The sequence below is a fragment of the Octopus bimaculoides genome, chromosome 17, assembly GCF_001194135.2.
Source record: "Octopus bimaculoides isolate UCB-OBI-ISO-001 chromosome 17, ASM119413v2, whole genome shotgun sequence".
NCBI lineage: Eukaryota > Metazoa > Mollusca > Cephalopoda > Octopoda > Octopodidae > Octopus > Octopus bimaculoides.
In genome coordinates this window covers 6,668,260-6,692,863 of record NC_068997.1, presented here as the reverse complement: position 1 = coordinate 6,692,863, position 24,604 = coordinate 6,668,260, and the positions used below count along the sequence as shown (strand labels likewise).

Genomic DNA, 24,604 nt, shown 5'->3' with positions numbered 1-24,604 from the left:
TTTCACATTTATGAATGTTTTCCTTTCATTCTAATAAGCATAAGAAATTCTTTTAAATTTCCTTTTTCTGGAATTGCAATTCCTATCCTTCCTGATAATTTTTAGTGAAACCTGAATAAATACCATCAATAACATATTGATTTCTACATTGATTTGTTGTTTAATTCTATTTTGTGACTCTCATATTTTAATGTGAATAACCACCACTTTCTTAAGCTAATCCATCATGATTTTCTGAAATCAGGAGATATTTGTTCCATTGTAGTTTCTCATTCTCAGCTTTTATTCTTTCATGCTTTTATGCTTTGTTTTACCAAGTCTTAAAATGGCTTTTCTTATTTTACTTACTTTACAGTTTCTTTACTTTTTTCTTGACTTAAAATTATTAAAAAATTATTTTGGTTTCAAAAGCATGTGTAGTAGTAGCAGGAGGAGGAGAAGGAGAATAATAATAATAATAATAATAATAATAATAATAATAATAATTATAATAATAATAATAATGGAGTGACACAAAAATATAGCAATCATGGATAAAAAAAGTAAAAGTGACGATCAAGAAAATACCAAAGTGGAAAATCCTGAACCAGATGGTGCCCCAGATTTCTGGCTCAAAATTCTCCCGAGTCTATACAATTATATACAACTGTTTTTTCACTGACTGCATAGAAAATGGAACACCAACATGGATGACAAATGGAAGGACAAAGCATTAAGAGGGGAAGTCAGCAATTATAGACCTCTGATATGTTTATAATTACTCTGGAAATTAACTGGCCTCATAACAGATGATCTATACAAGGGGCAGAAAAGACGTAGAAAGAAATTAAGGCAACTGCTGGTCTGCTATACATAGATAAAAGAATACTAACCGAGGAAAAAGAATTTAGCTGTTGAATGGATAAATTACAGGAGGGTTTAAGACTATGTTCCACACAGCTGGCTCTTAGAATGCCTAAGAACACTCAGATTCAATGAGGAGATAACAGCTTTTTGGGAAAAGCAAGTAGAACTGACATGTACAAATAAATCACTAGAAAATGTATAAATATGCAAGGACATTTACCAGGGAGACTAATGCTCTCCATTACTCTTCATTATTGTGTTAATCCCTCAGACAAGTATATGGAGAAAATCCAGGCCTACCTACGAGTTTACCAAAACCAAGATGAAAATAAATCACCTACTTCATATGCATGATCTCAGGCTATATACGAAAAAATGTGAAAGATCCGTATTGTTCGATCCAAACAGTAAGAGTATTCAGTAAATATATTGGAATGCAGTTTGGTTAAATAAGTGCACAGTGGTAATTACGAAGAGAAACTGGAAGGTAAATTTTGATGGCATAAAATTACCACAGTGCAACATCATTAGATTGCTGTGGAATAATGAAGGAGACAAATACCTAGGAGTACTGCAAGAGGATAGGATAATGGAAGGAGAAAAGAGAGAGAAAGTCAATAAAGAGTATAAGAGAAGAATTAGGAAGGTGCTCAAAACAAAATTAAATGGAGGTAACATCATTAAAGCCATAAATACATGGGCTATACTTTGCTCCATTTTTCCCAATTGATCTTCTTTTCTTCAAGGAATAGTTGGTAAAAACATTACTTTTAACTATTATACCATGATCATTTCAGTTTAAAGTATAGTTTGAAAATACATATACATACATACATGCATGTATATATACATATATATATACATGCACATGCATATATATGTATAAGTTTACTGTAGAGGTTGCATAAATTTTATTAAGATTGTGCCTGAGCTGTCAGTTGGTCTTACCATTGATTTTAATTTATTTTATGAAAATATTATTTTCTCTAATTTTCTACTTAATTTCATGATTGAGGTATTGTTTCAGAAATGAATCTTTTCTTCTATGGAAAGTTATAGACAAAAGGTAAACCTGGTAGCAGATACTTTTTGTTTGGTGGGAGTGAGTGAAAAGAGGAAATTGTAGTACACAGACTACAGGAAATTGCAAACTTACACACACACACACACACACACACACAAGTGTGTGTGTGTGTGTATAAGAGAGAGAGACTGTGTACATACAGATAACAGGAAATTGTGAACTATTACCAAAATATTTGTATAAATAATTGTTGAAAGAAATTCACTTAAAAGATGTAAGAAAATAATCATCCTTGAAATATGTTGTGTATAGCTTGTTTGAGCGTACATGACATATCTGATCAGCCCTAAATTAACTAATGTTAGCCTAGATTAACTGGCATCTTAAATCTTTGATTTCATAAGTTGGCTTTGTTTAACCTTTTAGTTGTGTTTTTCAATAATTCACAATACAACTCTTCTAGTTGCAATTGGACAAAGAATTTGTGATGTATACTGAGTATTTTAGAGAAAACTGTAGATGATCATTATCATAGCCAGCTAGTCAATTAGTTCTTGTTTAATTCTAATTGCTAGCTAACTAAAAGGTTAATTAAACTGTTGGTTTCTTGGTGAAGGATTAGAAAAAAATGTTATTTTTTTATTGTAAATTAAATCATTGACTGATATATTTTTAATTACCTGTATTGTTCCAAAATTTAAATCCTATTTATTTTATGTGCATCTATTGGTTCATCCCATAAATAATGTTCTTTTTATATATATATATTTCTTTTATTTTTCAAAATTAAGATAAACAAAGTTCTTTTTTAATCTAAAATATACTCTCCTTCATTTTCTACAATGCTCTCCCATCTATCTTGGAGACTTGCAAGGCCCTTCTTCCAAAATTCACTTGTCTGTGGTGAAAAATACTCCTTCAGTTCTGTTCTGACCTTGTCCACAATATTCATATTTTTTCTGTCCAAATGATTTTGAAGATTGCAGAATAGATGATAATTAGATGGGGGCAATGTCCAGCGAATATGGTGGATGGGGCATTGTTTCCCATTCAAACTGCTCCCACCTTTGGAATATCATCCTTGCTGTATATGGCCAAGCTTTATCGTGATGGAAGAACACCTTTCGTCTTGAAAGCAAAGACAGTTGTTTTCCTCCCAGCACTGACTTAAGCCACTCAAGCTGCTCACAGTAGATCTCCTTTGTTATCGTTTGGTTTGGGTTTAACAGTTCAAAGCAGACTAAGCCTTTCATATCCCACCAAACATGTAACAACACCTTATGTGGGTGAAGACCTTCTTTAGCCTGGGGTGCTGGTATTTCTCCTTTCCCTACCCACTGTCTTCAGTGCTTGACATTTTTATAGAGAACCCATTTCTCATCACCAGTCACTATTTGGTGCAAAAAAAAAAAAAAAAAAAAAAAAAAAAAAAAAAAAAAAAAGGGATCATTCGTGAGACGAGACAGCAAAGATGAGCACACATTCACTCTCTGCACATGACTAGACTCAGAAAGTTTATGAGGAACCCATTGACCCAATTTTCTGACTTTTCCGAAGGCACGCAAGTGTTGATGAATGGCTGAATGGCCAAACCCAAGCTTCTCTGCCAGTTCCTCAACAGCTCTGATTGCATTTTGTTTCACCAGGGTTTGCAGGACATCTTCATCAAGCTCTACAAATCTTTCAGGACAAGGCTCATCCTCTAGGTTGTAGTTTCTGGCTTGGAATTTCTAGAACCACCTTTGACACTGGTTTATGCTTATTTTCCGATCCCCATATACTGCATTAATATTCCTCATACTTTCCATGTGTTGTTGCCTTTCTTGAACTCATAAAGCAAAATGTTCCGAATATGCTCCTTTGTCACTTCCATTATAGCTTTGAAAAGTAACTGTTAAAATTGAACTGCACTCTTCAAAACTTGCACTAAGAATAAGGACAAGGTAAAATTACTACCTGTTTTTATAGCAAGTTGCTGCAAGGAGTTTATCTGATCCCTCTCTGACTTTTAGTTCATGCAATTGAAAAACTGTGATATTTATGGGATTATTCAATATTTTAACTGGCATTCCATCGGTTACAATGATGAGTGTTCCTGTTGACCCAAACGATGGAAATAATGTGCAAGTGGTTGAGCACTCCACAAACACCCTTAGTAAATACCCTTAACATAGTTCTCAAGGAGATTCAACATAACAGAATATGACAAGGCTGGCCCTTTGACTTACGGGTACATCTAATTTTTGCTGGCAGAGTGGAGCAACATGTAATAAAGTGTCTTGCTCAAGGACACAATGCACTGCTAGGAATCGAACTCACAACTTTACAATCGTGAGCCAAATACACTTAACCAGTAAGGCATGCATCTGTGCATCTGTTACGTTACTGTTTAATAAATAGCAAAAATCTCAAAATGACTTAATGTATGAGACTGGCATTACGTGATGTAGCAAAACAAGGAGGTGGGAATTTGTTCTCAAGGCAAATAAAACTTAAAGAAAACTGCAATTTCAGGTACAGTAAATGTACTAGAATAGTTAATAAAAGCACTCATGATATGCAATCCACGAACTGCTCAGGTAGCTTTTTAAAAGTAGTCAATAGTTTATGTTAATCTGGGTGACCTAATTAATGCTGAAGTTAATCGGAGAGAAGGTATAATAGCTAAAGTAAGAAGTATAATAAATTGTAGCCACTGTCGGCAATAAAGTTTTTTCTTTCTTTCTCTCTGTGCAAAAAATAGATTTTAGAAATGTGTAACAAGTGTGGTCCAAATATTGAATGCAGAAGATCAGTGGAGTATGGTTTGTTGTTATATGGAATGTTAACACTGAAAAAAGTAGCTTAGATCAAAGGCTTTAGGCTAATGTGCAAGAGAGGCAGCTGTGATGCAAATACATGAGACTGGTTAAGTGAAGGAATGTTATTTGCTGACAAAAGAAACACCCACAGCAGAAGATGATATTTTTGTTTAGCTTCAAATCAGACCTAGACCAAAAGCATTCCTGCTGTGACCATCTTGTCCTCATTTTTTTTTCAAGGCATCATGTACTCTTGTTTACATTATAAAATGTAATCAAGAGATTACAAAGAGTGTTATTTGAGTAAAATTTAGCTGTTATCCATTGAGCATTGAGGCTATTTCATTGGTGTGTAAACAAAGTAAGGTGTGATGAAGTCTGGTGTCAGGGTGTTGAAATTACAGATAAAATGACAGAAGATTTAAAGGACCATATTGCAGACCCGTCCAACCCATGCCAATATGAAATAACAGGCTGTAAAATGATGATGATTGATTTATCATAAATCAGTGTAGACCTTCTTATTTATTTTGTTTGTTCTTTAGTCATCAATCTTTACTTAGCTTGACTAAAATTCTGACAGTTCACTAAGAAGAAAAAATTTAGTTTGTCATGAGGAAGACAAAAAGTCTGGCATTTTGGACCATTCATTAAAGAAGTAAGAAATTACTTTTGTAATTAGTTGCTCCTCTGATGAAAGGCTGTCTCTCAAGCATCAGACTACTGCAAATTAATTTATTCCCCTTTGTGAACTGTTTGTATTATTTATAGGCATTCAGCTGATATACCAATATTCTTTATTGTATTATGTCATTCAATTGAGATACTGATATGATGTCTAATACACTTTTGAGGGATAACTTCTTAGGTATTTTATAACCAAATGGTTTAGTTTCTGAATTTCTTGGGTCAGATATGTGTTGAAACTGTAATGATTTTCAGAGAGCAACTGATGAAGGAATGAAACTCATGTTCTTCTGGTTGTGCATATTTACTTATGAATTTCTTTGTTGTTCCTTTCTACCATCTCTTTCTGTGTGTTTATGTATTGTTGTTAACATTGCATTGTGTGAAAGCGCAAAGTAGTTTATCCTATCTTGAACAGTCACTCCTATAAGTTGCTGCCCCTCCCCCACCTCCAACAACCACCACCACCACCACCACCACATTTTTTTAAAATTTACATACCCACTCAGCTTATTCTAATGTACAAAAAAGACAATGAAATAGAAAATATAGAGAGAAACTTTTCCTCCATTATTTAGTTCTTTCAATTATGTCTTTTGTGTCAATGTTTCTAATTAATAATTATCTATCTTATCTTATCTCAAAGTGTTTACTTAGTTTGTAGACAGATCTAGCACAACAAAGTAAATGGATTATATTACACTTGTTTCATGATCTCATTCCACTTCCTGCCACCCATCTGGTCATCCACTACCTATTCTAGCCACTCCAACAATAATTTATCAAGGCTCCATACAATTATAGCAAACATATTAACATGCTCTCATTAGGAAATAATGATCCCTTAATGAGATGCTCTTTTTGTTTGAAATTATGTAATTGACATGAAAACTCATCAGAGCTATTTGCATAGAGTAGGCGTTAGCAGCCTAAACCAGGCCGCAGGCCACGTCTAGGCCACCTCGCAGTTCGCACCGCCCCCTCTCAACCGGAAAAAATAACAAACATACAAAATCAATGATAATAAATGTAAATTGAATGTTTCTTAAGAGTTGCAGTAATCACAATGTGAAAGAATTAATGTGAAGGCTGGTGATTCTTTGAAACAGATGAAGAGTCAATGTCCGGCTTGATGGACGAGGGGGCCAGGAGGAGAACGTCTTGAAGATGAGCATCTGTAAGCTGTGCTCTCATCTTGTTCTTCATCAGCTTCAAGCGGCTGAATAACTGCTCGCAAGAGGATGTGGACCCGAACAATGAAGCTAAGCATGGAGGCTGAGAGCAAGTGCCAGAACTGCATGTGTGACACAAGCACAAACTTTGCGCAGTGGCTCTCTGATCACTAGAGCTCAATGTGCTCCAGCTGAAGGTCGTCAGCCACTTCCACAGAATCTGCATCAAAGGGAGCGGAGAATAGCTTGAGCTCTCTCTCACAGGTGTGCACATCTTTGAAGCGGCTCTTGAACTCACCTCACAGCTCAGGCAGGGCAGCAGTATAGTGGCAGCAGGCAGTGGGGGTCAGGGGCAGCTCAGCCAAGCGGGCGAAGTGAGTAAATTTCCTCTGGTTGGACTGATGCTCCCACGAGCAAAGTTTGCATTCGAATGCCTTCATGTGGGCGAGGAGGTCTGGTACCAAGACATCTTTACCCTGCAGCTAGATGTTCGGCTCATTTAGATGTCCAGTAATGTCGACTAGGAACCCCAGGTCACACACCCATGCAGGATCCTCAAACTGAGGGACAGGATTGCCCTTCTCTCGCAGGAAAGACGCCAGCTAATCCCTAAGTTTGAAGACTTTCCAACATCTTTCCTCAGCTGAGCCAACAGACCTCGCAGAAGTAGATCAAATCACCAAACTCTGCCTCAGCATCATCCAAGAGAGCATGGAACTGTCTGTGGTTGAGAGCACGGTTGCAAACAAAGTTCACAGCCCTGATGACGACAGTCATGATCTCTTGTAATGGTCAGACTTGGTGCACAGAGCCTCCTGGTGCACCAGACAGTGAAAGTGCTTCACATCCTGCTGGTGTCCAAAGCTGTTCAGGTACTTCACAAGAAGCACCCCAAAGCCCTTCTTGTCCCCGACCATGGCAGGTACACTGTCAATTGTGATGCCGCACATGCGAGAGAGGTGCCACTGAGGGGGTGGGCTGGGGGTGAGTCTGATGAACTCGTCAAAGATGATGAAGTCTCTCCTGCTGCCGCAGAAGAAGATGGCAACCTGAGCCATGTCCTTGATGTCAGTCAACTCATCCAAGGCGATGGAGAAGAAGCGAGCAGACTGACACATGTCCTTCAGGGTGTCCCAGACATCGACGGCCATCTCCTCTATGTGGAAGGACAAGGTCCTGGCAGACAGGCTGATGGCCTCAAACTCTCTCGACTTAACCACAGCAGCCATCATGCACACTTTGAAGAGTTCGCCATCGGCAAACTGATTGCGGTTGGTAGCCACAAGGTGTGCAACACAGTAGCTGGCCCGAGTGTTGCTCTCAGCAGCCGCTTCCACCAAAGAGATGATCCTCATGGAGGCACATTGCTTCTCCAGCTGGGCAAACTCTGCCTTCTTCTTGTTGTCAGGGAATGCAGCTTGCTTGGGGCGCACCAAAGTGAAGTGACACTTCACGTTGCACACCTTCATAATGGCAGCGGTCTCGTGGCAGATGACACACAAAGCCTTTCCCTTGCACTCGACAATGAAGACTGATTCCCATTCCTTCTTGAAGGAGTGGTTCTTGTCCAACAGCTTCCTCTTCTTTGTAGGTTGGGTACCTTCAGCCATCTGAAATAACACAGAAAAAATATTTATAACCAAATCAGTTGGAGTAGAAGCGAAAAATAACTTATCGTACAGTGATGCTATACTACAGTATCGGAGAAAAGGAAGGTCAGAATTCTTCTCCAAAGTTACGTTTATTCAGTGTCAGTATCATAAAAGTAGGACACTGTTCTGGCTGGGGAGAAGATGGCCGTTGATTGGCTTCGTTAAATTTGCTGTCGGTTCAAAAAAACCCCACTGGGTTGCAGGAAATGTCTCGCGGGCCACACCTAATGGAAATCCAGACAAGGCGCTGCGGGCCGCATGGGAGGAACTCGTGGGCCGCAGGTTGCCGAATCCTGGTGTAGAGTCTTCCTCCACCTACTCACCATTTTCTTTCCCAAAAGAAATCAGACATGCAGTAGTGTGTGCGCGCGCGCACGCACACAAATATAACCATCTAGGTTGGTAGCTCGCTGTAAATGTTGGCTTTAGAACTGATATATCTTCTTCACTTTGTCTGCTTTAAAGAAAAGACCAAGAATCAAATGTCTTGCCAAACCATGCTCCTTCACCTTAATCAAATTCCTTGCTTGTGGTATTTCTGTTTTCTAAGAATGTTAGAAGTAGGCAGGAACTTCTTGTTTTTAAATTGTATATTGTCAGTAAAGATCTTTTGGCCATATTCCTTACCAGCTGTTGTTATACAGAAATGAAGCAGTTATATTTGTGGTTGGTTAAGCCTTTTAATATGAACTCTACAATACACATTGTTTAAGAAGTCCTGAACTCTGAGAAAAGTTGGGAAATGAAATTAAACACTTTTAACGTTTCATTTTATGCACAAAAGTAGGAGAAAAAATGCAGTCTTTCATCAGCTTTCTTGAGAATTACTTTATAATTTTCTTATCTCAGAACAGCCAATGCCAAACTTATATTTATCAGTTACATCTTATTTTCCACCTGCATTGGTGAATTTTAAACCAAATATATTTTTGTGCCCATCTCCCACATCCTACCATTGTATGATTATTTTAACTCACTTTTAAAATATTTTGTTATTGCTTTATGTTAATAATACTAAAACTCTAGAGATGTTTGTATGTAACCAAAATATCTCAGAAATAGTATATTTTGTCTTAATTTTTTAATTTTTTAATGAGAGTGCACAGGGAAGTTTTGTAGCAACTTCTAGAATAGTTCAAGTATTGGAAAACTGTTGACAAAGTCGTTGAGTTTAAAGAGAGTTCAGCTTAATAGAAATAATGAAATGATAAATTTTTGATGAGACACTATTTTGTTGTTTTTTTGATTTGTACAACGTTTCAAAATGCAAACATAAAAACTTTAAGGATGATTATGATGACAAAAATCTTGACAACAATGATAATGCTGATTTCTGCATTAACTTGGCACTTAAAGCAAATGTATATTAAACTCTATGTGTATATGTATGTGTGTATGTTTAAGTTTTTGTTTGTTTGCTTTTAAAGAAATTAACATATTTGTAGAAAATATTCTGCCTGTTTTCTAACCTAAAAGAAATACATTTAACCAGCATAATGATAATAGACAAGATAATTGCTAGTTTATAGTTTGAAAATGTCATACAGGCTGTTAGCAGGAAATTCCATTAGAGTTTTTGCTTCCCTAGTTTGGCAACCTCGTTAATTTAGTTTAGGGTATATCAAGGTTAAGCATTTTAACCAGCATTCTTATTTAATTTATGTAAATATATATATATATATATATATATCTGTACTCACACACACACACACACACATGTATGTATGCATATATATGTATGTATGTATGTGTGTGTGTGTGTATGTATGTATATATATATATATATATATATATATAGAGAGAGAGAGAGAGAGAGAGAGAGAGAGAGAGAGAGAGAGAGAAAGAGAGAGATTACTGATAATATAACAATCTGTAAAGTATTATATGAGTGCCTCTGTATATGGGTACATGTTTAAGTATCCTGTGGATCTATATGCATGTATTTATATGTGAACGTGCATATTATATATATAATGATGCTGATTGGTGAACTAGTTTCTGGGGGTGGCACCGAGCTGTACCAATATAATGTGGGATAAATATAATAACCTTTAGATGGAATTTATAAACATTTAGTGTGTCGCTACACGTTCCCACAAATCATATAACTTTTAAGATCCATATTCTTGGGATGATTACAGTGTGGTCCATAGTATCCATAGGCACTGGGCAGATTATCTTCATGGATCCATTTCTTCAGGCGATTATAACATTAATGGATGTTTACTAGAGGGATGTTTATCACTTTTGACCAGCAGCAAAATTATTTATGTGAGTATTTCTGTATGAATTTGGTGGGAGGAGAGGGAAGGTAATGGAAAGCGAGGAAGATGTGCATGGTGATGTTGGACTTATTTTGCTATTCAGTCTGCAGATGTCAAGGATGGGTAGCACATTGCTTTGTTCGATCTCATCCAAGGCATGGCTATCTTTAGTGAATTCTAAAGCCAAAATGGTCAGAAGGTACAGCCACTACGGCCATCAACTGTAGGAGTTCATTGTCTGAATTTATAAATGATACTTACTTAGGGTGACCTTTTAATTGTTTCTGGTGGTATAATGGTATAGTGTATAGCATCCTAAAATTTGGTTGGTTGGTTGGTTTGTGTTCTATCCTTGTTCTACAAGATGCTTGGGCTGGTTCATGTTATTCCATTTCGAAATGGTTTTTTTTCAAATACGCACAGAAATACCCACATAACTCAACCAACTTTCACACTGGTCAAAAGAGATAACCATCTCTCTTGTAAACACCCTTTAATGTTATATTGCCTGAAGAAATGGATCCATGAAGATGATCTAGCCAATACCCATGGGTACTACAGATTATACTATAATCATCCCAAGTATATGGACTGTAATCTTAAGAGACAAGGGATTTCTCAAAACGTGCGTAGCAATGCATTAATTGTTTATAAATTTCACCCAAGGATAATTGTTATTATTACTATATATATATATATATATATGTTGTTTACACTATCCGTGCCAGTATGGAAAGTGAAAATTAATGATGATTTAAAGTTTTTTTTTTTCCATGCTGGCATGGATTGGACAGTTTAATAAGAACACCCAAGACAAAGGGCTCTGCCATGTTCCATTGTCTGCTTTGGTATGGTTTCTACAGCTGGATTCCTTTCCTAACACCAACCACTTAAAGTATACTGGGTTCTTTTTATATGGCACCTGTGAGGTTGCCAAGTACCTGCAAGGTAAGACCTCTCAACAGAATGGGTATATAAGAAATTGTAATAGAGAGGGAGGCAAAGGTGTCTTGCTGAAGAGGTTCATACATGACTTGCCCACCTGGAAAGTGAGAGAAGGAAAGAAAGAGATGATAATTGGTAATTTATACATATGTATTACTATGATGTACTCTGCTCCTTCTCCATCACCAGAACCTACTTGTTGGCTAAAAAGAATCACCCTCCCCTTCTTTAACTGTATCTACCCCTCCCCACACACTAACTGTTGCTTATCCATGAAGACTTTATGGGACTGAAGGAAATTGTAATTCATGCTGCAGCCTATACCTTTTTACACTAGGTGCACAGATTCACTGCCACCAGGCAAGTGCCAACAAAAATCTTTTTTCCAAGTGCTGAAAGCAATACCTAAATTGTCCTCCCATGCTTCCCAGGTCCACAAACTTACAGCTGCTACAATCAACATCCGCACACTGAAAGGTAGATCTGGTGAGATCGTGGAAATGTTCTAGTAGAGACATGTAGATGTGTGCTGTGTGCAAGAGGTACGATGGAGGAGAGCCTCAGACTGCTTGTGGGCAAAGAACATAGATACAAATTATTCTGGTTGGGCAGTAGTGATGGAATAGATGTTGTGGGTAGTCTTTTGGCAAAGAAATTGGTGGATGTGGTGACTAAGGTAGTCAGGGTAGGTGTGTGATAAGATTTTTAAACGAAGAATAGTCTTCTTTAATGTAACTGGCATTTATCTCTGCATATGCTCCACAAAGTGGACTGGCAGGTAATCAGAAAGACCGTTTCTATGAATCCTTTCTGCAGACTAACTTGATGACAAAAGACAATAACATTCTCATCATAGCTGGTGACTTCAATGGTCATGTGAGGAAGCACTGCAAGGGATTTCATGGTGTGCATGAGGTTAGAGTTTTGGTTCTAAAAATGAAAAGGGAACAAAGCTGCTGAAGTTTTGTGATGCAAATGACTTGCTGATCTCAAATACTAGCTTTCTCATTGTCAAGCTTCCCACACCCCTCATTCCCTATTCTTTCAATAAAAATTCATCTGATTTCAAAGACATTAAAGCAGATTTCTCTAATTATTGAATTTGTTTTCATATTTAGAGCTAAGTTCAAAATATTTTAGGCTCTTTATGAATGCTTAAATTCTTTTCCACATATCATTGTTAATTCATCTGGCAATGACTTTTCTAATTATTATTCTCATTTCTAAAATTTTTTTCTCTCTTTTGTAAAACACTTTCAAATGTCAACAAGTTATATATTGGTTTCAGTACATACACCCAGATTAAGATCCAATTTTTAAAGTTTTATTTTATGCAAAATTCCAACATCAATTCAGTTTTTGAATTCAAGCCTAAATTTCATCATCATCATCATCATCATCATCACTGTCATCACCACCACCAATGTTATCATTGTCATCATTTCATGTCTGTTTTCCTTACAGGCACAGGCTGGAGCAATCCAACCTGTTCGCATCAGTTGCTATTCAGAGTCACTATCCTTCCAGATGAGTTTAAAGACCATGCATGGTTGTTTGTGTGTTCTATTTTGGGGGCTTGGTTTCTGCAACTGAATCTCCCAATTAACACCAACCATTTCACTGAGTGTACTGGGTACATTTTATCATGGTACCAGCATTAGAAAGGGTTGTCATGTCCTTGTCTGAACATGACTAAAGGGTCCTCTTGCACACATTTTCAATAAAAAGAATGTTAAATATAGCACTAGACAACTGTAGATCCCATTGTTTAAATGGGAGTATCTTACAAGAAATTGTTGGATCACGTTTTCTTCTTTGTATTCTTCATTTTAAGAAATCGATTCACAATTTTAAAAATCCAGATCTTAACATTAAAAAAAAAATATCAGGTTTAGAGAGTCTGCAAAGTTTAGTCTCCTGTAACCTTAATTCTACTTCATGACCAGATGTATAATAGTTTTCATTCACAAATGTTTGACAGTTTTTATTGTTTGTATATGTTGATATAGTGCAACAATTGTTGTTGTTTAGCCTCAAGTCAACTTTGATTGAGCTGAAATCAAAAACCTGGATGGTTCCAAATTGATTCTGAACTATATTGAAAACTACATGAATGATTAATGGTGGTGAATTTTTTTAATTTTTCTGACTGGTGTACTTGCAGTGCAACTGGCACAAATAAGGGAGGTTAACCAGGCATTTAATAGTCATTCCCCTTTAACACCAGTTTCCTTCAATAAATTTTTCAGTGAGAGAGTATGAGTGAATAAGTGAGAATGAAACAAAACAAAAGTTTTAATAAACACTATTTTTTGAGGCTTGAATTCAAAAACTGAAGCCATGTTGGAATTTTGCATAAAATAAAACCTTTTTAGGAGTGCCATTCCGAAAGCCAAGTAGTTCATTATTAGTTAACTGACCAAGTGTTTAACTTGGACCACAAAAGTTGCTCACTTTTCATTCTTTTACACCAACTTCTAAAATGAAATATTCTCAGCATTAACTGAGGAGTTTATCATTAACAAACAAACAAACAAAAAAAAAAAAGAATAAAAACTTTGTAAACTTTTTTTTTAAATAATAAATTTCAATTAGAACTTTTATAGGAAAGCCAAATTTATTTACAATAGTAATATTTTTTTTTTCCATTTTACCTTATTTTCAACATAAGAAAAGTGAATACTTTTATATTTTCTTACTTGGGATAGATTAGTTTTTATTGATTAGTTTTTATTATCAATCATTTATGTTAATGTATTCTTCTTCAGTATTCTGTATGGAGTAGGCTGACATTTATTCTAATAGCCATAGTTTACAATTTACTTTTTGTCAAGCTTTATATATTTATAATATAGAGAGTAAATGTTCTTTCAAAGCTCAACTTAACATTAATTACATTTCAGAGCTATTTAAGAAGGGAGTTCGACTGGAATACCTAATTTCATACATTATAATTAATATAATTTAAAATTTAAATCCTAAATTAATTGAATAGACTTGATAAAAGAGTGATATTCTTTCATATATTCAAAAGTAAAGAAAAATTAAAACTTTGAGCTTATCTGCTGCTAATCATTTGTTACAATTCAACACCTATAGAAGTTATTTAATGAGATGTTTCCAAAAATAAATTCTATAGCTGTATAAACAGTTGTTCCTAAAATAAAGTTGTTGTTTTTTTTCTTTCTATTTAATAATTGAAAAAGTTCATAAAAGTATTTAACCCTTCGTTTTTCTGTTTTAATATTGTGAGGCTTCTATTTTTCATATTTAATTGCCATACTTCCACAAGTAAACCTTGATGAATGTAAGCTTCTCAGAAAGTCACAAATATAGCTTCTTTCTTGTCTGCAGGCTTTCTGGATCTTGTTCTATCTTCTACTTAAATGTTATATTTTTAGATTCTGTTATCCGTCTATCAGAACTGAGTTCCCTAATGTATGCTATGTTTTATGAAATGCCACTTATATGGAGCTGTTTGTTGTTCTTAAAAGGGCTGCAGATTCTTGTTTGATAACAAAACTGTTTTTGTTCTGGGCCTTGGAATTCATTTTAATTTTATATTTCGTGCATAATGTTTTGACATTAGTCTCTAAAAATAATCAACAAATAATTTTTCTTAAAGTGCAAAAAATATTTTGAGTTATGTTTTATTTTTAATAGAAGTAACAAGTAATAACAAATAGAATAACTTGTAATAAAATTTTTAGCTTGAATAAAAGCTAATATTTTCTAAATCTAAATATTTTATTTGAAATTTTATCTTTACCTGCAATATTTTAAGTAAAAATTTTCTTGTTCTGTACCTTACCAGGTGTAATAACTTGTCCTGTATTTTTCCAGGTTTATAATCTTAAGAATATTATTTCTCTTGCTCGCATTTTTCCATGTAATATATGTATGTGTGTGCGTGTGTGTCTATGTGAACTGTATGAGTATGTATAACATCATTTGCTTCTAAAAAAATTTTTTTTTTTTTACATAAATTAAATGGGTCTTTATTAAATCCATTATTTAGATTTGTTTATTTTGTAAATAAATTTAAATTATGTTTAGTATATAAATATTGATGAAGATTACAGGCATGACAGTACCAGATTAGCGGCTATAGGGTCATGAATTTAGGCACTAATAAACCCACTCTTCTGTCCCTAGTTAAAGCATGTTAGTGCATGAGCATCTCACGGCAGCAAGTCAACAGAATCGTTGGCACACGGAGCAAAATGCTGCTGAGCGTTTTTGTTCATCTTTATATTCTGAGATAAAATTCCATCTTTGCCTTTCATCCTTTTGGGGGTCTATAAAATAAGCCCCAGTTGATACCGGAATTGATGTAATTGACTAGCCATGCCTCCCACTGAACTTGCTGGCCTTGTGCCAGAATTTGAAATCAATATATGAGCATCTCTGCATAGTTTCAAAAAAATAAAAGAAAACTTGGTTCCACTTCACTGTCAAGTGATTTTGAATAGTTTCTGTCAGATGCTATTTTATTCTGCTGAAAAGGTTGAAAAATACAAAATTGTCCACTAATTCTGTTATACAAGAAATTTGAATGTATAAAGAGAAAAAGAAAGGAGAAAAAGACTTTAAAAAAAAAAAAATTTTATGAGACATGTTAAATTTCTGAATGATGCTTATTGAGTAAATCTAATATTGTTTTTGAAGCTGTTCACTAATTTGACTTTTCTTTGATTAAGTCTTCTTCGGTATACTTGAAGATTATTGAATTTTTAAATAACTTGTCATTCAATTCTGATACTATTATCAATGAACAGAATATTGAGGAAAAGAGTTATGCACCAAACGATAAAAGTAGTTTAATATATAAAATGTTCACACCTCCAGTTGATACAGTCTTTCTTGGTCAAACCAATTAAGGAAGTTCTACATGGCCATTTCACCTATTAGAAATAGCATTCAAATCTCCCTCAGATCAAACTTTTCTCTCTTGAAAACAGAAGCATATACTGGATAATGTAGTCCCTGTTATACAAAGTTAGATAGTCATGGCAGGAATACCCTTGGTCGTACGTCTACTCAGTTAAGGCTGCCTTGGGCTAAACAATATCTTTCTGGTTGGTTGATACAGATAATACTTTTGACACACTGCCTTCCTAGTTTCCAACTGGGAATTCATTTTTTAATCTACATTGTTAATTAACTATTACCACAAAGAGGTGAAAACTGTACTGTCTGGTGGTCTGGTGGCTGGAAGATGGTAGGGGTTCACTCTCCTGCTTGCAATATATATCAGGTGCAGATTGCATTGAATAACCAGAGATGTCATCCTGGAGTTAAAATAGCAGTAATGTTGGTTCCTGTGGATCAGCCATGTTTGAGTGGCAGTAAACATTATTAGGCTTACAAAGAATAAATCCTGGGGTCAATTTCTTTGACTAAAGGCGGTGCTCCAGCATGGCCACAGTCAAATGACTGAAACAAGTAAAAGAGAGTATATATAATCGAAACCGAACTAAATTTGTAGACTGGCACCCATGCCAACGTCTCTTTCATTGAACACTAAACTCGGCTTGCGAAGACCTGTTGGAGCAAGCGAAAGCGAAATCATGATGGCACCAGTACCAGTGGAGCACTAAGAGCACCGTCCAAACGTGATCGTTGCCAGAGCACCAGCTATCTGGCTTCCGTGCCGGTGGCATGTAAATAGCACCTCTTCTTTTCTGCCTCTCCTCTTGCTAAATAGACTGGTCTCTTAGCTTCTCATCTAGCTACCTGGTAAAGTTCTCTGCTGCTGCCATTCTTCCAGACTTTCCAATCTTGCCTCTTCGCTTTTATTACTCTCTCCACTTCCCTGTTCCACCATTATGTCACCCTTAGCCTGACTGGAATTTTGCACCAGCCACAACTTTGGTCTGTAGCCCTCTTTAGATTGTTTTGCAAGAACTTCCAATTTTCCTGTCCCCCTCCCCCTCCACTCCTTTCTGTCAGATGCTTTAATTAGTACATCTCTAAATCTTTATTTGTTTGAAGGGTCTCTCAGCTCTTCCACTTCCAGATTGGTTTGCACCTTTGAGACCATCTAGCTCTAAATCTGAATTCACTACTAACCTATGTTAGGAAGTACATTTTTCACCAGGAAAGGACTTTGCATCATCTGCCTATCCTGTTTTCTGGTGAGAATGTAAGTCAATCTGGCTTTTGTGCCTACCAGATTCATAGGTGGTCAAGTGGCTAGTAGGTTTCCTGAAGTCAGTGTTACAGATCACATCATTAGCATCACATAACCCCAGTAGCCTTGTTCCCTCCTCATCTCTAGGACCAAAACCATAGCCTCCGAAATCCATTGGAGTACTGCCCAACAGTAGAGTAAAAGCTTTCAGTGATTACATCTTAAGGAAAGCAAGAACGTAAACTTAATTTAAAAGTCCTTCATACATATCTTCACTGCATATAAATTAATTGAAGCCTTTGTATTTATGCTCTTTGCCTTTACTTTTTAAATTAAATACTATTTTATTATTAACAATAGTGTTGATCTGATATATTCAGTGTAATTATATAATACTTTATTATGAAATATAGTTTATATATATTTTACTGATCTTATTCCAGGTGGTCGATTCAAGAAAGAAGTAATGCTGGACGCTCACAGCTATCTTCTTCTTATACGAGATGAGGGTGGTCCACCAGAAATGCAGGTAATTTTTTTTCGATGTTATTATTATTATTATTATTATTATTATTATTATTATTATTATTATTATTATTATTATTATTATTCGGGATCTTGGGGTTAGTAGCCCGCACTCTTAACCACTATGCCATATGCCCAAGCATATGGCGTAGTGGTTAAGAGTGTGGGCTACTAACCCCAAGATTCCGAGTTCAGTTCCAAGCAAGGTAATTTTTTGTTTTAAATTCATATTATTAAAACTACATAAATCTCTCATATTGCATTTTTTACCGTGATACATTTCACTCTAGTATACTAAAGAAAAGTAAAAAAAATGTAGGACTCCTTGATCAGATGATTCAAGTGGATAACTATGGTTATAGCATTGTTTAATTTTCATTGCTAAAAGTTCAACAATAAGACCTTTGGATTGACGACTAAGATATTTAGTGTAGTGTGTAACTGAAGACAGATACAACTTGGTAGAAGGTTCACAAGGGAAGAATTTTGTAAAGAATGAATGGTTTCTTACTCGAATGTAATCTACTTTTGTAATGTTTTATATATAAGAATATAACATTGTTGGGACACTGCCATTAGTCAGTAGTATTTGTACCTTTTGTGTGGGCCTAATATAATTTTGTCTCAAGTGGAGAGGCATCTCTATATTGTAATGTCATCCTGGAATGCTGTCAGGCTACTCCTCACAATTCTACAATTGGGACCTTGACCAGACAAGGAGGAAATAAAACTAATGAAGAATGAATGATATTCAACTATGAGGTTTTAGATTCTGAATTACTTCTTTGTAGGTCGTTTGATCCTGCTAAAAGATGCCCAAGATCTTATAGAGATTAATATTTAGCATGTAAGCAGTTCTTTTGGTGCTTTTCTATTTTCTGATGGTTATTGTCACAGCAATTACCTACTACCTCAGCTTGATGGTAATGACCAGAATTTGGTGTGACAAACTGAGTCTGTCTGTTGGTCAAGGCTTAAGGTCTACACTTCTGTGTTAGTCATTTCACTGGTTACTTACCGGTTTGATAAACTGTTTCATTTTTCTTTTTTTTTTTTTTTCTAAGTAGTGTCATGTTTATTGAAAAAACATCCTTTCTTTTTATTTCACTTTTTGAATGTTTATATACTTATTGCTGATATAGAAACTTCTCTTTTCTGCACAATCCATTAACTTTTGCTCACTTCTTGGCACTATTTGTTAGTTTTTCTTTACCAAACAGAACAAAGTCCAGATCTGTTGGTCATTTGTCTGTTCATTAAATTTTTGAATTCCAAAGAGTCCGTAGTATTCCTCATCTTGTAATTGATCACCATGAGGAAAAGGAAAAGTGAAAGGATATCAGACAAGTAGCAAACAAGCTAACATGAATTCCACAAAGCATCATACTGTACTGTGTGTAGTGTTAAGTTTTATTTTATGGGCCCTTTTAAAGCCTAACCCTTAATTCTAACAGTAGGCAAGACTCGTTTTGGAAGCAGTCATAAAATTCATGAGAATAGTTGGATAAAGGAAATCAATTTTAGTCCTGACTATCATTTAATAGTAAATACAACATATTGGTTATAGAACTAACTATATCATATCTATCATTTAACCCTAGGCCAGCTCTGTTTGAGCAGACTTACAATCATATAGTTGCAATGCATTTGCCTGGTGTACCCTTATCAGACGAGTAGTCATGATGGATATATTGGACTTCATATATTTGTACCAATATCATTTTGTTGGCAGGCATTGCACACCCAGTCAATAATAGCTTACCCAGAAGGTTCTAAACTTTAAACTAATGGAAAATTTATGTCAAAACTTTGGAATTATTAAGAACAGATTCCAGATAGCTAAATGTATCATGCTTTACATATTGTTGCATACTTGATATATTTTAAGAGCTATGATCTGATGTAAGGTTTCTATGATTTTAACTTGCATCAGTTTTAGTAAAAACAGTTCACATGTATGCTTTAAGTAGAAATTTATTGAGGTAAAGCTACAAGAATAAATATTTCCACTCTACTTCTTTTTCGTGTATTTTCTTCTTGACTTTTTTAATTTCTTAAAAATCCAATCTTTATTTGCCCAACTAAGCATTGCTTGTCTTCCTCATTCAGTCAGATTTTTCTTCTTTTTTTGTGAGGCATAGAGTTGGATACTCCCTCTATTTGTTATTGTATCTGATTAACAATAATTTTTTAGCAAGAGAGAAATTATATCCTTGCATATATTAGTAATACCATTTTTTAATCATTTGATGCCATTTTCTGTATCCTACCTTCACGATATTCATTGGATATTTCACTTGCTTCAATATCTGTTGATGAACTAAATTGATATTTTTATTGATAAATTAGAGTAACTCTAATGCTTTTCAAATGAACAGATAATATAATATCAACAGGCATTATGACTTCTGATTCTATGGTTTAAGTTTCTGACCCAACTAAGGAGATTGTCAGTTAAATTCTTCAAGAAAATGAAATTTTTGTTTACTTATTTTCTGTTGTATTTTACAGTTTACTCAATGGGTGGATGCAGTCATCTTTGTATTTAGTCTTGAAAATGAAATGAGCTTCCAGGCAGTTTACAGCTATTATGCCAAAATGGCACACTACCGTAATCCTACAGAAATCCCCTTAATACTTGTGGGGACACAGGGTAAGTTTATAGATATTCCATTTTCACTTTTATAATGAGACATGCCTTCATAATGAAGTAAATAGACAAACTGAAGAAAGTTATCAGAGAAAATGAGATTCCAATGAATAGTAAAGAACTCTTTAAAGGTTGGCATTCTAAAATTGGGACCAAATGGTTATTATTTATTGGCCTGAATTTGATTCATTGGGTGTGAAGTTTAAAGCAAAGTACCTTGTGGCTTTAGAAAGCCATTACCACCAGATGCATTCATCAGTGTTTATAAGAGAGATGGCGTTTGTTTTGAGTGATATCATTCTGATAGGTAACCGGGGATATATACTGGTCATAGAGGTCAGTTGGGAGAAGTAAACCCATGAAGACTTAAGCAGCTTATTCTAAACTTATTTAGACAGCTAGACTCTACAGTTGATACGATTTGAAATGGAAAGGACAGGTTGATGTTCACAACAGCCAAACTTACGCGTGCACACACACACACACACACACACACACACACACACACTACTGCTGCTACTACAGCTACTGATACTACTACTACTGCTGTTGCTACTACTACTACTACTACTACTATTGCTGCTGCTGCTACTGCTGCTACTATTACTGCTGCTACTACTACTGCTGCTGCTGCTACTGCTACTACTACTACTGCTGCTGCTACTACTACTACTACTACTACTACTACTACTACTACTACTACTACTACTACTACTACAGTTATGAATGATAAAATGAATCAGATGAGTAAATCTCAGAAACGAATCCTATGCTAGATTTAGACAGTATTTCAAGCTTTCAATACTGTCTGATTATTTTGTCAATAGCTTCTCTTAAACCAAAGAAGCATTCTAACCTGGTTTATAAAAAAAAATAGATAAATGAATTGCATAATGCACAGAAAAATTAATCATTACAGCCAGAGCATATTTAGGGAAGGGCGGAGGCTTATTTAACTGGAGACAAAGTTAGAATGAAAGACTGGTGTTGAGGTCTTGTGATTTATTTATTATAAAATTTTTATTTGAAATCTCTGCTAATAGGAGTTCCTAAGTTTTTGTATGATATAAAGAAGCCAGATATTTCACTTCTTTTAAGGATCCAAACTAATAGCACTTGTGTAATTCAACTGGGAATTAGCAGCTTGAAAGCGAATTTTGCCAAACTAATCAGGTAAGTATTAAAGTATTCAGCACGAATGCATTAGACTTTTGGTGAAGGAAAGGCACTCATCATCAATCCAGGAAAAAATCTATTCTACTTTGCACCTCATTTATTGAAGAAGACTTTTATTTTCCTATCTTCAGAAATCTGGAGTGAATAATTCTCGGTTATACAACTCTTCAAGGATTTTTTTATTATTATTCTTTCATGGGATTTGACTGTTTGACTTGCATTGGATCTTTCCAATCAGAAATGTCTGCTTAATACTAATTCTTGTAATTTGCACACTATTCAATGGCAGATAGTTTTATTTTCGTTATTTAATTTTTTCTTGTAGCATTTTATGTTAAAGTTATTATAGCATTTACTGATGTAAATGAATATAGTATTTACTAATATCTATGTTAACCCTTTAGCATTTAAACCAGCCATATCAGGCCCAAGCATTCTATCTATTGTATGATCTGACCTTTCACACCTACCCTACTATGTCATTCTAAAAATAAACAATCATGTCATCAAAATCTCAAAGTTACAAGATAATGCATGATTGATTCAAAACAATGTGAACAAATAAGTATTACATGTGACAGATTAACCTGAATGCTAAAGGCTTAAAGATTAGATTTATCTCCATATTTTGAGTCATAAGACTTATGAAATGTTCAAATTTGGTCCCACAAACTTGTATCAGTATCCTCCTTGTAAATTCATGCTGGATAACACCTCCATTATTTGATTTCCATGACGACTTGTTCTGAAAATGTTCTTAAAATTATTAGATATGGTAATATTGATAAGTTTAATTTTAATAGCACAACTTTTCTGATGCACTTCAGCAAACAACATAAAAGTATGATGATTGAATATCTGATGTTGTCATATGGTATTAAGATTTGTTGATGTTTATGTTGAACTTAGCAGGGTTGGGGGTTCACAGAAGTAGGCAGGAAAGGAGGAATGATCTTCCAAAACATTGGTCTGAATTGTTACAATATGATCTACATGAACAGAAGAAAGAAAGGTAAATATCACATAACAAGTTCTGATAGAAAATATATTTAATTTGCTTAGCTTCGGTAAAATTATAGATGTATTTAGATTTATATGAAAGACACTGGAAAGAAATAGCCAAATCAACAACTTAAGGGATATTGCCTTTCTTGCTTCTTTTATAGTTTATTATCAAAAATTGGAAAGTTGTTTCATTATTAGAATAAATATTAAGCTGGCAGAATCGTTAGGTGCTGGATGGAATGCTTAGTGGTATTTCACCCATTGTTACGTTCTGAGTTCAAATTCTGCCGAGGTCAACTTTATCTTTCATCCTTCAGGAGCCCACTAAAATAAGTATCAGTTAAACACTGGCATTGATGTAATTGACTCATCCCTTCCCCTAAAATTGCTGCCCTTGTGGCAAAATTTGAAACCATAATTAGAATAACTATTAAATTCTGGCCATAGTTTCTGCTAACCAATATGAAAAGATATTTACCAAAATGTTTTAAAATACTTAGAAGAAAATGAGTGGCATGAAGCTTTGAGGAGAGAATTAACTTCAAATTTCTTAAATGATAATTAGCTAAAAGGTTATGTTTTTTATTATTCATTTAAACTTTTTTCTCTCTTTTTAAACCACTAATGCCAAATGACTATTTTTTCAGCTGAAATATAAATAGAACTAATGACTTTTAAACTAAAAATTAAGTAAATAAACTAAGAAAATGAATGTACACTCTATAGAAATTAAATATTCTAAATAAATAGCAAAGTTCTCAATTCATTCTTGGTTCTGTATACCAGATGGTTTTGAACTTTTTCAAGCCTCTAGGATCTGAATTTTAAATATATCTCAAAGAAATTCTGACTTGAAAAATCTCTTTACCTCACTTTTACTTCAACTAGACTTTGGAAAACACTCTGCCACTTGAAATCTATGCACCCTTTTGTCCTTCGCTAAGTTTCTTGTAGCACTCCTATCTTATTCTGTGGAATCTTAGACTTCTGCTGAATACAATATACAAGCTCTTTTCTATAAGCAATTAAAATTTTAATGTATTGAATCTGCTAGCATATTATTTAATAATCTTTCTTTGTAGTCTTGGATCTCAAAGAATACTATCTTTGTAGTCTTAGATCTCAAAGAATACTATCTTTATATTATTATTTACTACATGGTGCTATTTTCTGTATTTTTGTTTACAGAAAAAAACCATAATTATTTAAATGTTTTTGTCATTTTAGCTATTTCCTGTCTCCCTTTATTCTAACTGAAGTGACATTTAAGTCATTGAAATCAAGCATTAATTTACATAATGAATTTTAAAATTCTGAATGAAATTTTGAAACCATTATATTGTAATGTAATTCCTAATTTTATGCTACTTTAAAATTATGTTAATTTTTAGATGCCATCAGTGAAAGCAATCCACGTGTGATTGATGATGTAAGGGCCCGTAAACTTGCAATAGATTTGAAAAGATGTACATATTATGAAACCTGTGCAACATACGGACTCAATGTCGAACGTGTCTTTCAGGATGGTATGTATGAAGTATTTTTAGTCTATGTTTTGTGTATCAGTCCAATTTAATTTCATAGAACTCAATAATTCTTTTTTTTTTTTTTTCTGCAATAGACGAGTAACTTATTAATTTCTTCCCATGATATAAAGCATGTAGTTTAATCATGTTCGGATCGAGTTTTGATCAAGCTTTATACAAAAAAAAAAAAAAAAAAAA

The 24,604-nt window shown here is 34.6% G+C and overlaps 1 protein-coding gene across 1 annotated transcript in view; it reads left to right on the top strand.

Annotated features, from left to right (window-relative positions):
- LOC106872489 (arf-GAP with GTPase, ANK repeat and PH domain-containing protein 3) overlaps positions 1–24,604 on the top strand; it is a 166,983-nt gene that overhangs the window by 58,829 nt on the left and 83,550 nt on the right. Inside the window, 3 exon segments of the mRNA XM_052974118.1 lie at positions 17,968–18,053; positions 20,561–20,702; positions 24,272–24,406. Coding sequence (XP_052830078.1) covers positions 17,968–18,053; positions 20,561–20,702; positions 24,272–24,406 — 363 coding nt within the window.